General features: G+C 36.1%; 2 protein-coding genes across 4 annotated transcripts in view; one reads left to right on the top strand and one right to left on the bottom strand.

Annotated features, from left to right (window-relative positions):
* LOC101886227 (ovostatin) overlaps nucleotides 1-14,358 on the bottom strand; it is a 370,069-nt gene that overhangs the window by 52,844 nt on the left and 302,867 nt on the right. The gene's annotated exons all lie outside the window — the stretch shown is intronic.
* On the top strand, nucleotides 216-5,658 carry LOC101886572 (protein FAM13A). 3 transcript variants are annotated; one of them, XM_073923659.1, is made up of 9 exons: nucleotides 216-324; nucleotides 1,160-1,185; nucleotides 1,300-1,417; nucleotides 1,493-1,699; nucleotides 1,783-1,960; nucleotides 2,134-2,260; nucleotides 2,356-2,414; nucleotides 2,509-2,595; nucleotides 2,745-5,658. In XM_073923659.1, the coding sequence occupies exons 3-9, from the start codon at nucleotides 1,360-1,362 to the stop codon at nucleotides 2,758-2,760; spliced, it is 732 nt and encodes a 243-aa protein (XP_073779760.1). In that variant the 5' UTR covers nucleotides 216-324; nucleotides 1,160-1,185; nucleotides 1,300-1,359; the 3' UTR covers nucleotides 2,761-5,658. The 3 variants fall into 3 exon arrangements, with proteins under 3 accessions (XP_073779760.1, XP_073779759.1, XP_068069727.1); XM_073923658.1 differs by having other exon boundaries at nucleotides 216-1,041; XM_068213626.2 differs by lacking the exon at nucleotides 1,160-1,185 and having other exon boundaries at nucleotides 216-1,041.

Below are 14,358 nucleotides of genomic sequence, written 5' to 3'. Positions count from 1 at the left end.
TCTGTTTGTGAATATGAAACTAATAAAAGCTAATAGATTACACAAATTAATTATATACACTTTTCCCAAGTTTTCTTTAACATTGTCAAACAATCCAAAAGAAATATAACTTTAAAAGAAAAGGAAAAGTCACTCATAATATAAGATTGAATAAACATTTCACTGTCCAATGAATCAAACCGATTCTTTTAGAAATGAATCAAACGGCTCTCATTGTGAATGAATCATTGAATAGTTGACTTCACTCAGGCCTACACGAGCAGCGTCTTCCTTCGGATTTGTTTGGATCATTTTTGATGGCAAAACAGCACAAATGTTTTAAATGTAAGTAACATTACGCCTTTTGTTGTTGTTAAACTAAACTATAAGTGAATTTGTGCTTATTGGGGGAAACGTGCACTTTTCCTCGTGTAATGCAACTAACTTAATTAAAAAAATCACAGACATGTAAAATAACTTGTATATTGCCATGTCTTGGATTAAATGGGAATTTATTATAACTGCATTGTTATATACTTCATCATCGTTCAGTAAATATTGTGTGCACTTTCTTTGGCTCGCAGATGAATAGCATCCATTAGCATCAGATGCGTTTATGGGCTTTATTTTTAACACTCCTTGGTTAACTGATATTAGTTACCGCGTTTATTTGAGTCTGCTTAATGCACATTATGTTGTTTAATGATTAGACAATTCAACACTGAACTGAGCTCTTTAGCATCTTTTAAAATCGTGAATGGAATGCGTGACGTGATCGGCGCAGGTATTTACAGGCGTTATTTTTAGAATTCTCTGTTGGGTGTTTTGGCGTTGGTGTAGTTGGCGGTGTTTTGTGTGGTTTGCGATTATTTTGATTACTTCGGCTTTGAATTCACGGTTTTTGACACTTTTTTCGGACTTGACTTACGATTTTGGATTGCGATTTTGGCTCTGCTTTGAACTCCCGGTTTTGACCCTTTTCTGCTTCGACCCTCGGCTTTGGACTTGCCCCTGATTGGTTCACCAATCACCGCCTTAAACATGGCAGTGTTGTCAGTTTGTGTAAGTATACGACACACGAACAACAAATTACAATCAGTCTACAAATACTGTTAATAAAAAGCTTCTTGTTTTATATTTAAAAAAATGTATTCCTCATATTTCTTGTTTACATTGACAGGTATTGTAATTAACAGACAACATTAGGTAACTTAAGGCAATTTTTGTTTTGCTGTTCAAATTCAGACTTATCAAACAGATTTAAAGTCACTTTCTAGTGTCCTGTACTTTACAATGCTCCCTATCTTCTGCTTTGTGCAGTTGGAAACACCGAGTGTTGTATTCGGTGTGCCTCTGAGTCACCTGAGGCGACATGGCCAAATGAGACAAGGCCTTCCTTTGGCCCTGACACACATGGTGCAGTTCCTGGACCAGCATGGTGTGTATTATTCACATCACTTCACTTTCTTTTATATTCTAAGAGCTTGTGTTTGTAAAATGTGTATTTGTTTAGGCCTCAGCATCAGTGGCCTCTTCAGAATCAGCGGGAAGGTGAAACAGTACCAGGAACTGAAGAAAAGTTTCAACGACGGAGCCTTCCCTGAGTTTGACATGGAGGATATTCATCCTTTAGCCTCCTTGTTGAAACTTTTCCTGAGGGAACTGCCTGGTGGTCTCATTCCAGAGTCACACGGGAAGCAGCTGTTGAATGTGTTCAGGGGTAAGTGATGAGCAATCATTGTGTGTACTTGACATACAACAAAACTGACACAGCAGTCATCTTGAAATCTTTTTATCATGCAGATTCAAAAGAGGAAGAACGCAATCAGTCCATGAGAATGATCCTGAACACACTTCCAGAGGAACATTTCAACGTCCTCTCTTACCTGTTGTTCTTCCTCTCCCGCGTGGCTGCTGAGAGTCAGCAAAACCTAATGACACCAGCGAATTTATCAATAGTTTTTGGACCCACCATCTTTCAGTAAGTGTTTGTATTTGTGCATTCAGCTGATAGATGCAGTTGTAAAAATAACATATTGAGGTGTCTAGAATTAACCACCATTTCTTTGACACAAAGACTCATAGACGTGGAGCTATAAGTCATAAAATGACTGGTGTAGTTAGTAAGGTGTTGTGTTTTATCTGTATGTGCAGTGTTCCTCTCAGACCTACAATGCTTGAAGAACAGGAACACTATAACACTTTGACTCTGCACCTGCTGGACAATATAACACATCTGCTGCCCAATATGTACCCTCAGACATCCAGCAGCAACACAGCAGTGAGTTAACACTGTGTTTTAAGAGTATATCATTATTTACGTTTGTATATGTATGAAAGATTGAAAAAATTACAATATATGTTTGTGTATTACAGGATGAAGAAGTCTTGACAAATGAAGAGTGTGTCCAACATCTGGCACCCACAGAACTCAAGTACACATGCCAAACACACACATCTACATGCATTATTAGCATTTTTGTCTTATTTGTTAGTCATTTTCATGTTTTCTGTGGATGTGTTTTCCAGATCAAAGTCACCTATCACTGGGCGACTTTCTCAGCTAAAGAAAAGACTGAGAGGCTTTTGGAGAACGATTTGTTCCTGCACAAACAGGTACAATATACAAGCAAAACACATTTATAAAACATTCATATATAAAACACTTGTGTCTGTTGGTGAAAAGTGAAAATATAAGGCTGATTTGTCAGATTACTATAATAAAGGCGAGTTGGTTTATTAATTGTATTTTTCATGCCACATAGCAGTGACACAGACTGAAGAGACCACTGCAGGAATGAAGGCCCAGATATTGGACATTCGAAGATACTGGGCCAATAAGGGGCATCTGAAAAGTCTGGCAATGGTGAGGGTCACCTGCAGTCATTGGGCATGGTGAGGGTCACCAGCGGTCATTGGGCATGGTGAGGGTCACCAGCGGACAATGGGAAAGGTGATGGTCACCGGCAGAAACCAGGCATGGTGACGAGAGACAGTGACACTGTGCTCTGGCAGACTCTACAATGTACATTTGTGAGAAGCAGTGATGCATTTAACTGTGAAAGTGAAATAAAACTATTTCTAAAAGCTGAAGTGTTGACTGTGTTTCTTTTCTCCATGTACTCTTCTTAGCTGAACAAACCAGTTGTGAGAACTAACCAGTGATGAAACAGATGTTTTTAACCTATTTAAATGTGTTTAGATGCCTGTGAATGGCAAATAAAATCGACCTGTGCAGCATATAGTGTAATTGAGTTAAGGTAAATATTATTATGTGGCGTATTCCAGGCGTTTAATTTTCAATCATCTTCAACTCCAGATAATTTATCAGACATACGACGGCGGATATAAAGTTTCCAGCCACAGGCCTCATACTCTTTCAATCAGCACCATCATGTGTACCTTTGTGACAAACACGAAGATAGACCTAAATAGCCTAAAGATTGGTGGAAGAGAGTTGTTTTAATGTCATTTTATTACACCTAATTGTAAGAAATTTCTGCAGACGATGTGTGTAAAACTGTTCAATCATGGAGGGTGTGATGAGGAGCCCCCAAGAGTTCAAGTCTGTCTGTGCGTGCATTTGTGTCCTTGGAGATGCAGGTGGCTGAGGTTTTGGTAACCATAGAAAAGCGAACTGCTGTCTGTGTATCCTGCAAAAGGCAGTGAAATGTCATTCTGCATGTCAATAATTTGACTAAAATATCAATACTCTCATCTTTTTACATTCGATTTGTATTTATTTCTTTTTAATAAAAAAAAGTTAAAAATCTCTGTTTTGGTATATTCCTAATCACAGTAGGCTATAGTCTTAATCGGATTAAAATCAGAGTACGTCTATTTGTGTCCAAGTAAACGTACTCATTGACAAAAAGAATTGGTATTTTAAGAAAAACCATGAATGAGAATTTAAAGGCCAGTTGAAAGAAACGGTAAAGTTAAAAAGGATTTATTTAAAAAAAAAAACTTTGTTTCCTCTAATTTATTAAGACACTTATGTAGCATGTTTTGAACAATTGTAATACAATCTATAATGAACATGTGCACACTGTTCTGGAATATATACATACATTCATTTATTAACCTGATTTTTTAATTAAAAGATTTAGTGTTTAGTGGGGTTTGATCCTGTGACCTTTGGTTAACAGCCCCTGGCTTTAATTAGTAGGCCACACCTCAAGAAAACTTAAATTAACTTAATTATTCTTAATTGCACATAATATAAAATAAAAGGCGTTTCTGAAAATAAGGAAACCAAAAGCAAACAGTTTGCTTGATTTCTCTGCCTCTTCTGCTCAGTGTTTATTGATGTGTGGGCTTTATTTGAGCCACAATTAGACATGTTTATAGAAGTGGAATGTCTTTATATGCGCCGTGTTCCTGTCTCTGTTTATTTGAGCTTGTCGTCCATTGTTTATCTTCACATCACACTCCTCCAGCACAGATGGTGACAAGACTTCTTTGCAGAAACCTAACCTGCATTTGTCACAATAATTCAGCTTTGACTGTAATTAAAAATGCATATAGAATCATGAGTCTGATGACGCTTACTTATAAACACCTTTGAGTATTGTGCTGAGCATCATCCTCTTTATGGCTTTTAAACTATAATAAATATATTAAATCCTTTGAATTATAAATAACATAAAAAAAGATTTGTTTAAAATGCTACATTATTTCAAATAATATATTTCCCACTCTTTGAAATTTTGTTGGTCACATTTTTTTTGATGGTCCGTTTGTTGAATTTAAGATACATTGCATCTACATGCCAACTAATTTTCTTTAGATTGTTAGTAGACTGTTAGGTTAGAGTTAGTGTAAGTTGACATATACTTGAAAAAGTTTCTTAGTCAGTTAAATGTCTGTTTAGCAGCAGTATCAACAAATATTAAGCAGACAGTCTACTATTACTCAAGTGAACCATCAAAATACAGTGTTACCATTTTGCTTACTTTAATTACTAAACACCAAAAAAATTACGTTAGAACAGTAACATTTTTTAAAAATGCATATAGTACTTAACTGTAAAATAATAAAGGACAGAGTCCTTTTAGCATAAAACGTGTAGAAATATTAAATACAATTAGAAAATATTATTGTCAATAACAAAAAGTGTGCCATGTATTTTTTTCAACTGTGGTAGAGATGAGAAATCTATATTAGGTGCAATAACTGTGATTTTCAGTCAAAACAAATAAAACATTATTTCGACCAAATGTTATTTACTCAAACAAACATCAGACAAGCTGAAGATTTACAATTCTCTTAATCCATACAGTAAAACACATTTTCTGAAAGCACATGAATACATGAGAGTTCTCATTCTCTCTCTTTCTTTCTATGGCCTATAAATATTCACTTTAAATCTTAAAATGTTTTACACGTGACAACGAATACTAATAATGCAAAAATGAACAAATTATGTGGATGAAATCTTACTATGGAGAGGAAACAATAATGATGTAAAATGCAGCTTCTGTTAACCAGCAGCAGATGTCGCTCATGTCTCACTTTACTCACTTGCAGATGAAGCTTCACATTTCATCTGTTTGCTGGAAAGAGCAATAAAAAAAGGGGAACTACATTTCCCATTACAGTATAAAATATGAAAGGCTCTAAACAAGCGTACTATTCTCTCAAAGCAGTTAACAGAAAACAGATTGTTTGTGGCTAAGCAAAAACAAAGAACAGCAACAAAAAAAAAATCATCGAGTTAAAATATATCTTTTATATACGTCTTTTAAAGTCAGTGTGAAATCAAAAATGTTCATATTGTTATTCTTTAGGTGAACAATTAATCGGTGCATGTTAATCCACAGACACACACACACACACAAAAATGTTTGTTTTGGTAATCTTCAATCAAAGTTTGATCAATTGCTTCCACATTTGAAAGAAGAAGCTCTGTTGACGTCAGTTTGGTGGCTTCAGCCACATTATTCTAACATCCCTCTTCGAATTACAGCATTGCCAAAATAAGTGAGCTTAGGATTGTTTCGAAATCTTTTTTGTATTTTATTAAGAAAGTATTGACTGGATCTATTCTAAATTATCCTTTGTAATTAAGTAGCTATTTGGGGTGAGCCGTGTATATTTTTTAACATTTAGAACCGATACAATTCCATTGAGAACACTAATAAAGACTTTTCCTTACGATGAGAAAATGTTTTGTTTGGTTTTGTTAATTGCAAAACAAAAATTTTACATGAAAAAATATTTCCTTAATCTTAATATCTTATAAACAATTTTTTTTGTACATAAATGTAAATTTACAAACCAAACAAATAAAAAAAATATATATATATTTTGCTCACTGAAATGCAGTATTACTTACAAAAACAACTGAAATTTGTAAATTATATAATCTTTTTCTTTAATGTGTGATGTATATACTGCTTCTTTTAATTTTTTAAAATGTATTGTTATTTTTTTAAATATATATTTAATTATTCATTTTCTTTTTGGCTTGGTCACAGCGGAATGAACCGCTGGAACTTATCCAGCACATGTTTTACGCAGCAGATGCCCTTCCAGCCGCAACCCATGTCTGGAAAACATCCATACACACTCATTCACACTCAAATACTACAGACAATTGAGCCTACTCAATTCACCTGTACCGCATATCTTTGGACTGTGGGGGAAACCCACGCGAACGTGGGGAGAACATGCAAACTCCACACAGAAATGCCAAGTGACCCAGCTAAGACTCAAACCAGCGACCTTCTTGCTGTGAGGTGACAGCACTACCTACTTTGCCACCGCGTCACCTAAATTTTATATATATATATATATATATATATATATATATATATATATATATATATATATATATATATAATAAAAAATAACTAAATAAAATAATCAATAAATTCTTACGGTCTCTTAAGCTAGTTTTTGTGCAAAAAGAAAACCCCGACCCCTACGCAATATTCGCTTCATACTGAAATAAGAATAGCAGGGGGCGGGGCTTTCTTTTTGCATCATTCCCTCTTAGAAACTAATGGCAAGAAAGGTGTGGTTTTCTGGCTGAAGCCATGATATCAACAGAGAAGCACTGCCACACCAAGTGGAAGCAAACGGTCAGACTTTGATTGAAGATTACCAAAACAAACTATTTTTCCTCAGTGGATTAAATTAAATGGATTGACAGATTAATCATTCATGTAAAAAAAGACTAACAATGTGTGTTAGCAAAATATTGTACATTTCAATTTCAAAAGACTTATAAACAACGTTACGGTATCTGTAAGACATTTAACAGCTGAAGAATACATTTGTAATCATTTCTTTTAATATTTCTCAAAGTTTTAATGTTTATTAGTGGAGCTTCTGTTTGCTCTCAGCTGTAATCAGAAATCTCCAAACATAAGCATAGTCAGACATTCTTCAAACTCTTGTACTGTAAGCTGATGTTTGAGGAGATATCCACACTTTATGTCACTAATGCCGTGTCCTGTTTGATGCTCGTAATGAAGGAAACTGATGTTCGCTGTCCAGCAAGTAAAGATCAGGATTGTTAAGTTTTACAACACCACTGGGACAAACAATTACATGAGGTCAGTGTGGTAATGGATCTGTGTCTTTAGAAAAAAGGTCAGAGCAAAAATGTCCAGCTCCCAAAATACATCCTCTGAAGACTAGAACGACTGTTGTTTATGTTCTTCTGACCCTTAAAATGCTGTCTATTTTGAAATGTTGTCAGAAATAATTATAGAATTGTTTTGAGAAATAACGTTATTTTTGTGAGCAACATCCAGGGGAGAAGAAGCGTAAAGATGACTAAAATGAGTAGATGTGAAATGAAGGGCCAGCAGTGGGAGCAGCAGCACAAAACGCACAAATAAAGTGTGGTTCACTCGAGCTCTTTATCTTGAAAGCTTTTTTTCCTTTCCTTGTTTGACCGCTTTTTGTGAGAGGGAAACTGTTTTGTTAGAGTGCAGTTTATGTTCAAGACTTTCATCGTTGGTTCATGTCTGAAAACTATTGATTTGTGAATAACAATGTCATGAACTCATATGTCTATATTTGTGAAGATAGCTGTTAGATATTTTTAGGTTTTTGCACCAAATGTTTGGCAGATTGTCTTATTGCATTTTATTTAATTAATAGATTCCTTAACGTCCTTAACGACTACTTTTTAAATGTTATGAAAGTATTATGAACGCATTTACATATTCAATTGAATATTTACATTTTCAAATTAAAAATTTAACTTGGAATGTAAAACAGTTATGAATTATGAACCGTATGATGCATTATTGAGTTTAACAATATTTTCACTTCTATTTTAGGAAGGATTAGTTCAGTTTAAATGCATTTTATTCACAGTATCTCTTCAAAGTTCATTAAATATTTTTGCACAATATTAGTCTTTTTTTATTAATTTAATTATGTACTTGCATTTGTTGATACAAAATTACAACTTTTTAAAAAAAATTTTATTGTCTATTAAATTTGTTTTGCTTATTAGCATACCAGCTGTTTGTTGGGTTTGATCTCTGCAAACATTCTAATATTGCACATCATTTTAAATTTCGGGGACAAATTTTGGGACAAGTTTGCTAAACATTTTGGAACCACTTCAAATGTTGACCACTATATATACACTCGCCGGCCACTTTAATAGGAACACCTTACTAGTACCCAGTTGGACCTCCTTATGCCTTCAGAACTGCCTTAATCATTTGTGACATAAATTCAACAAGTTACTGGAAATGTTCCTCAGAGATTTTGGTACAAATTGACATGATAGCATCACGCAGTTGCTGCAGATTTGTCGGCTGCACATCCATGATGCAAATTTCCTTTTCCACCTCATCTCAAAGGTGCTCTATTGGATTGAAATATTGTGACTGTGGAGGCCATTTGAGTACAGTGAACTCATTGTCATGTTCAAGAAATCAGTCTGAGATGATTCACGCTTGATGACATGGTGCGTTATCCTGCTGGAAGTAGCCATCAGACGATGGGCACACTGTGGTCATAAAGAGATGGATTGATACAAGACAGAATAGATCCATGCTTTCATGTTGTTGACGCCAAATTCTGACTCTACTATCCAAATGTTGCAGCAGAAATCGAGACTCATCACACCAGGCAATCTTTTTACTATCTTTTACTGTCCAGGTTTGGTGAGCCTGTGCGAACTGTAGCCTCTGTTTTTGTTCTTAGCTGACAGGAGTGGCAGATGTCGTGGTCTTCTGCTGCTGTAGCCCATCCGCCTCAAGGGTTGATATGTTGTGCTCTTCTGCATACCTTGGTTGTAATGAGTGGTTATTTGAGTTACTGTTGTCTTTCTATCAGCTTGATCCTGTCTGGCCATTCTCCTGTCACCTCTGGCATAAACAAGAGAAATTTGCGTTAACAAGCAATTGGACAGGTGTACCTAATAAAGTGGCCAGTTTGTGTATGTATACTTTAAAATCTATATATTTTAGCAGAATTTTAAAAAAAATTAAAAAATCATTACAACATGCATGTTGATGATCAAGTCTATAGTGTTTTGTTTATATATTGAATAAAACATTTTAATGTTTTAAAATGCTTATCTGAGAGAAAAGATTGAGAATCTCCTTCATATTGAGTAAAGCCCCTATTCAGATGTACTTTGCCTCTGCAGACCTGATGGTCTCTGTGTGCCAATATATTTGTCCAGTGTTTGTGTCCATCAGCGTTAGCAACCATAAAACAGCAGGAGCCTCTTGAAGCACCGGCTCCTAGAGGTTAAAGGTCGTCTGGCAGGTGCAGCAGGGGGTCAAGTGCAGGACTGGTGCAGCAGCTATCCTGTCAACCATTTAGGGCTCATTTTTGGAGAGTCCTTCTGTGTTACATCACTTTGAGTAAATCTGGAAAAAAATTAAAAAAATTTTCTTCAAACGTAAATTAATGTGAGTGTTTTTGACAGGGATTTGCTGGGTCATATCGTCCCACTGTGTCTGGTGCTGGAGGCAGGTTGTTCTGCTCAACACTGATACTGCTTTCTTGACCCTTTCAGATCAATTCTGCTGATTGGGAGCTCGACTGTCACAACACCAACTGAAGGCCACTGAGTGCAAGTCTGAAAGGATTTAGCATTAGGAGGATGAGAAATGGAGAAAAAGCTTTTTCTTGAGACTGCTTTGATATTACAAGCATAAACATCACCTGACATTTATATCCGGATTTTTCTTCCTGTTTTATATCAAATTTGGACATGTTTTTAGAGTAACCATAAATGCACACACCACAGATGAATAGGATAAAAAACTAACAAATCAGTATCGCCGTATTTGATTGAAGAGATTCATGCAAACAAACAACCCTGTCATTATTTACTCATTCTCCACTTGTTTCAAACCTGCTGGAGTTTTTATTTTGAATTAAATAGCTTGTTAACTGTGTCTGAAATTAATTGTTAAGAAAAAAAAATTATGTCAGGAGAACCAACAAACCTAATAATTTATTCATAATTGTGTCGACAAGTGTTTTTATGGTACAGAATGTAAATGCTAAGGGGACACCATCATGTCAGTGAGCGCCATCTTTCAGATGAGGCGTTAAACCGAGGTCCTGACTCTCTGTGGTAAATAAAAATCCCATGGCAGATTTCATAAAGAGTAGGGGTGTAACCCTGGTGTCCTGGCCAAATCTCTTCCATTGGCCCTTACCCATCATAGCCTCCCAATCATCCTCATCCATCAAATTGGCTCTATCACTATCTCTCCACTCCCCCATAGCAGGTGTGTGGTGAGCGCACTGGCACCGTTGTCTGTGGCTATTGTCGCATCATCCAAGTGGATGCTGCTCACTGGTGATGGTGTGGAGAGGTTCATGTATGTAAAGCGCTTTGGGTGTGTGGCCATACACAATAAATGCGCTATATAAATACACATTACTTACTAAAAATACTCTCTGAATATTTAACTTTTGTGATATCAATTTCAAATTTGGAAAGTAACTTGGTTAGACGTATGGCTTTCATTTCATTGCATTTTTAAATTTCAGTTTTGTGATGAATATGTATTGATTTGTAATGGGAGAGTAAGACAATCAGAAAGAGAGAATCTGAAAGGCAGCTAAGGCAGATCTAGAATCTAGCAATTAAATTTTGCTAAATATTTATATTTTCTACGGTACAACTTCAATGTTTTATACACTTTTTTCTAGATCTGGCAAGTGTCTTTAAAGTCAGTCTGCTTGTTCAGATGTGTTGAAGTTTATTCATGTCTGTTCAAAAGAGCGGGGCTTAAAGCAAAAATTACAAATGATGTTTTTTTTCTGAATAAGCATACACTCATTTTCATACATCTGGAGATTAACACAAATACAGGTTTTATTTTAAAGTCATATTGAGATTAAAAGTTCATCATCAATATGGTTTTAAAAGTCTTCTTATTACTCTGTAAAAATAATATAAAATACTGTCTAGAAAGAAAGTCGTCATGTTTCTTGGAATACAATTTTAGAAAAACAGGTGAAAATGAAATAACTCCCCTTGGTAAAAGCCATTAGAATATAAATATGATTAAAACAACAAAGTTTAGTACATATCCACTGGATATGAACTATATTATGTTCATATCTATCTGCCTACTTCTGATTATTAATAGCAACCTTTACATATTCATCTATTGTAAATCTCTGTTCATAGTTAATGCATCCGGGATATCATTTTCATAGTACATTCACCTGTAAATATCACCATAGTTTTTCTATCATTTTTACTTTATAATGTATACCCATATCCAGCACTTGCTGCCATTTTACTCCAGGTTGGACCTAAACTGCATTTCGTTGCCTTGTTCTTGTACATGTGTAATGACAATAAAGTTGAATTTAATCTTATCTAATGAATTGGTAAGATTTCTGATTCAGCGTAAGTGATAAAAAAATAAAAATAAAGAATAATGCTTTAAATATGTTCTGTAAGCAAAATCCTGAAGTCTACAAATGCAAGTAAATCTAACGGAACAAAACAAAAGCTCACATTTGTATTTCAAGGGTGAAACAAGACATATGGTTGGCAAAATCTCAAAAGTACCATCGCCATGAAAAACCAATCAATCTCTCTGTAAAACCACCCCTAAAGACTTCTTTGTACACATGATGATGTTGTGGATATCCAGCACTGTCCAAGTCTAGTAGCGATTTTTATTGGACAGTTGTGCAGCTCCTCGCAGCCAATAGAAGTGAATAGCGCTCTTCCTCTCCTAGCAACAGGACCCTTACTTGCGCTAACCATGAGCTTATGGACAAATATTACATAACAAACAAAACCAACTTCACACTTCCTAACAACAGAGCACCCCCACCCTAATTCTTGTTCCCTTTTCAGTCCCAACTCCCAATTTGATGAATGCCTGCCAGGACCAAGCTCGGAAACATGGTAACCAGCTGTGCCCGGCTGGAACACCAGGGCAAAATCAGTCAATGAGCAGGTTAGTTGACGCACAAATTGGAAATTGTCCCTCTTTGGGCCTCTCAGACATATGGTGAAGCTTTGAAGCTGCACAGGGCCGCTCTGTCTCCTGTTTCACGTGGCCCGCCTCAGGTTGCTATGTTTAGCTTGGGAGAGGTGTCACCTAGTCTCCATCAGCACCAGCCAAATCTCCACAAACATTGGGCACAGTTGAGCTGGCTTACCACCTCCAGCCCAGCTGCTGATTCAGAGCCGCGGCGCTGTGAAGACGTCCCGTCTGAAACGGCGACAGGTACTGTGGATGTTAGTACGCCTTACCTGTCACTTCCAGAAATAACAGCGACTGATGCTCTCTTGCAAGCACCATTCGTCTCTTTTAGGTTCAGCCAAATGAGTCCAGACATTTGGGACATTGCTACTCACCAACGAGCGTGAGAAAGACAAACAAGAGGCCGCTCTCTTGATGGCATCCTCTATTCTGGACCGTTGGCGTGACATCTCAAACAAACTGCCGAAAGGGACGTCTCTTTGCTATTTACACTTTTTCAAAAGCACATTAATCTTCTGCAAGTCTTTCCCGTGTATTAGGCATCGCATGTTTATTGTACAGTCTGCAGATTTTTTTTTACAATTTATTAATTGTAAATATTTACAGAGGACTCCTGGCAAACCGAGGTATAGTTAGCACCTCTTTAACGCGCAGTATGTGGATGTAAAGTGGTGCCAAAAATACCCCCAACCACTTTCAGCCTCTTATAACACATCATGTCTAACCAAACTCGTGCATACTTTGTCATATTTCACATTCTGTTTGTTTTTGATCTGCATTATGGTTGCATAAACTAATATTTTAAATGTGTTTGCACCCGGTATTCACATGGGATTTCAGGTTTTGATTACAAGTTGATAATTGAGATGCTTTACCATTTCCACCTTGTTTTAAAGTCTGCATGAACCGGAAGCTTTGAAGGTTTTTTTTTTTTTTTTTGACAAGTCCTAGAGCTTTTCAACTGGCCTAGTTCGCAAGGCAATTTGTCCTGGCCCTCCAAAGAATGTGACCAAGACATCAAAATTAAATTTAGCAAGCAATGCGCTAGCGCCTTCTAGATGCGCCAAGTAGAAAACATCACATGCCATAGCGGTAAAAGTTGTGTGTGGCTTTCAGTACAACGTAAACAAAAGATATGTTTTTATTATTACAAATTATTAAAATGATTATGTATGTATGAACGCAGATGATAACAACAGTTCATTTAAATATTTACATAATATAAAGCTTCAATTTACATTAGACATGACATTCCTCATTTTGCAAGTCATATTTCTCCCGCCCCTCATTTGGGATATTCTTCATGAACTGGCCTCCATGGCAAACTAATTGAATAGCCCTGTCCTAGAGAAAAGGCATATCAAATGACAAAACAGTGGGCGTGGCTTGTTTTTTCAACTTTGAGATGAATGGATGTAGTAAAGTAGGCATTTCAACCAGAATGATCAGGAAAGGGGTTTTAGAAAAGTTGTCACAACCTCAGACACCTCCTGCTCACCATTTCAATTTACTGTCAAAACTGACAGTTGGAGAGGCGTGGTTTTGTAAGTTAGCCACACCCAATACGTCAGACAGACAGAAAATTTAAGATTACAACAAACAATTTCTTTTTTTAATGGCATGCACAGATGAATTCACCACAAAAATAGCAATGTGAGCTAACAAAATTGTATGGTTAGTTTTGATGTCATTTGTACTTTAAAGTCTGCGTGAACAGAAAGTGGCTGAGACTTTTATGTCAGTATGATGATGCAACAACTAATATGAAATATTAAAGGGCACCTATTTCACCCCTTCTTCAAGATTTAAAATGATTATTTTGTGTTTCTAGAATGTGTCTGTAATGTTTCAGCTTAAAACACCCATCAGATTATTTTTTATTATACCTTTTAGAAGTTTGACATTTTCAGCTCTGAGCTGTTTTTGT

Source organism: Danio rerio, chromosome 15 (genome assembly GCF_049306965.1).
Source record: "Danio rerio strain Tuebingen ecotype United States chromosome 15, GRCz12tu, whole genome shotgun sequence".
Lineage (NCBI taxonomy): Eukaryota > Metazoa > Chordata > Actinopteri > Cypriniformes > Danionidae > Danio > Danio rerio.
Note: the sequence above shows the minus strand (reverse complement) of the source record. Positions and strands in the feature narration are given on the sequence as shown.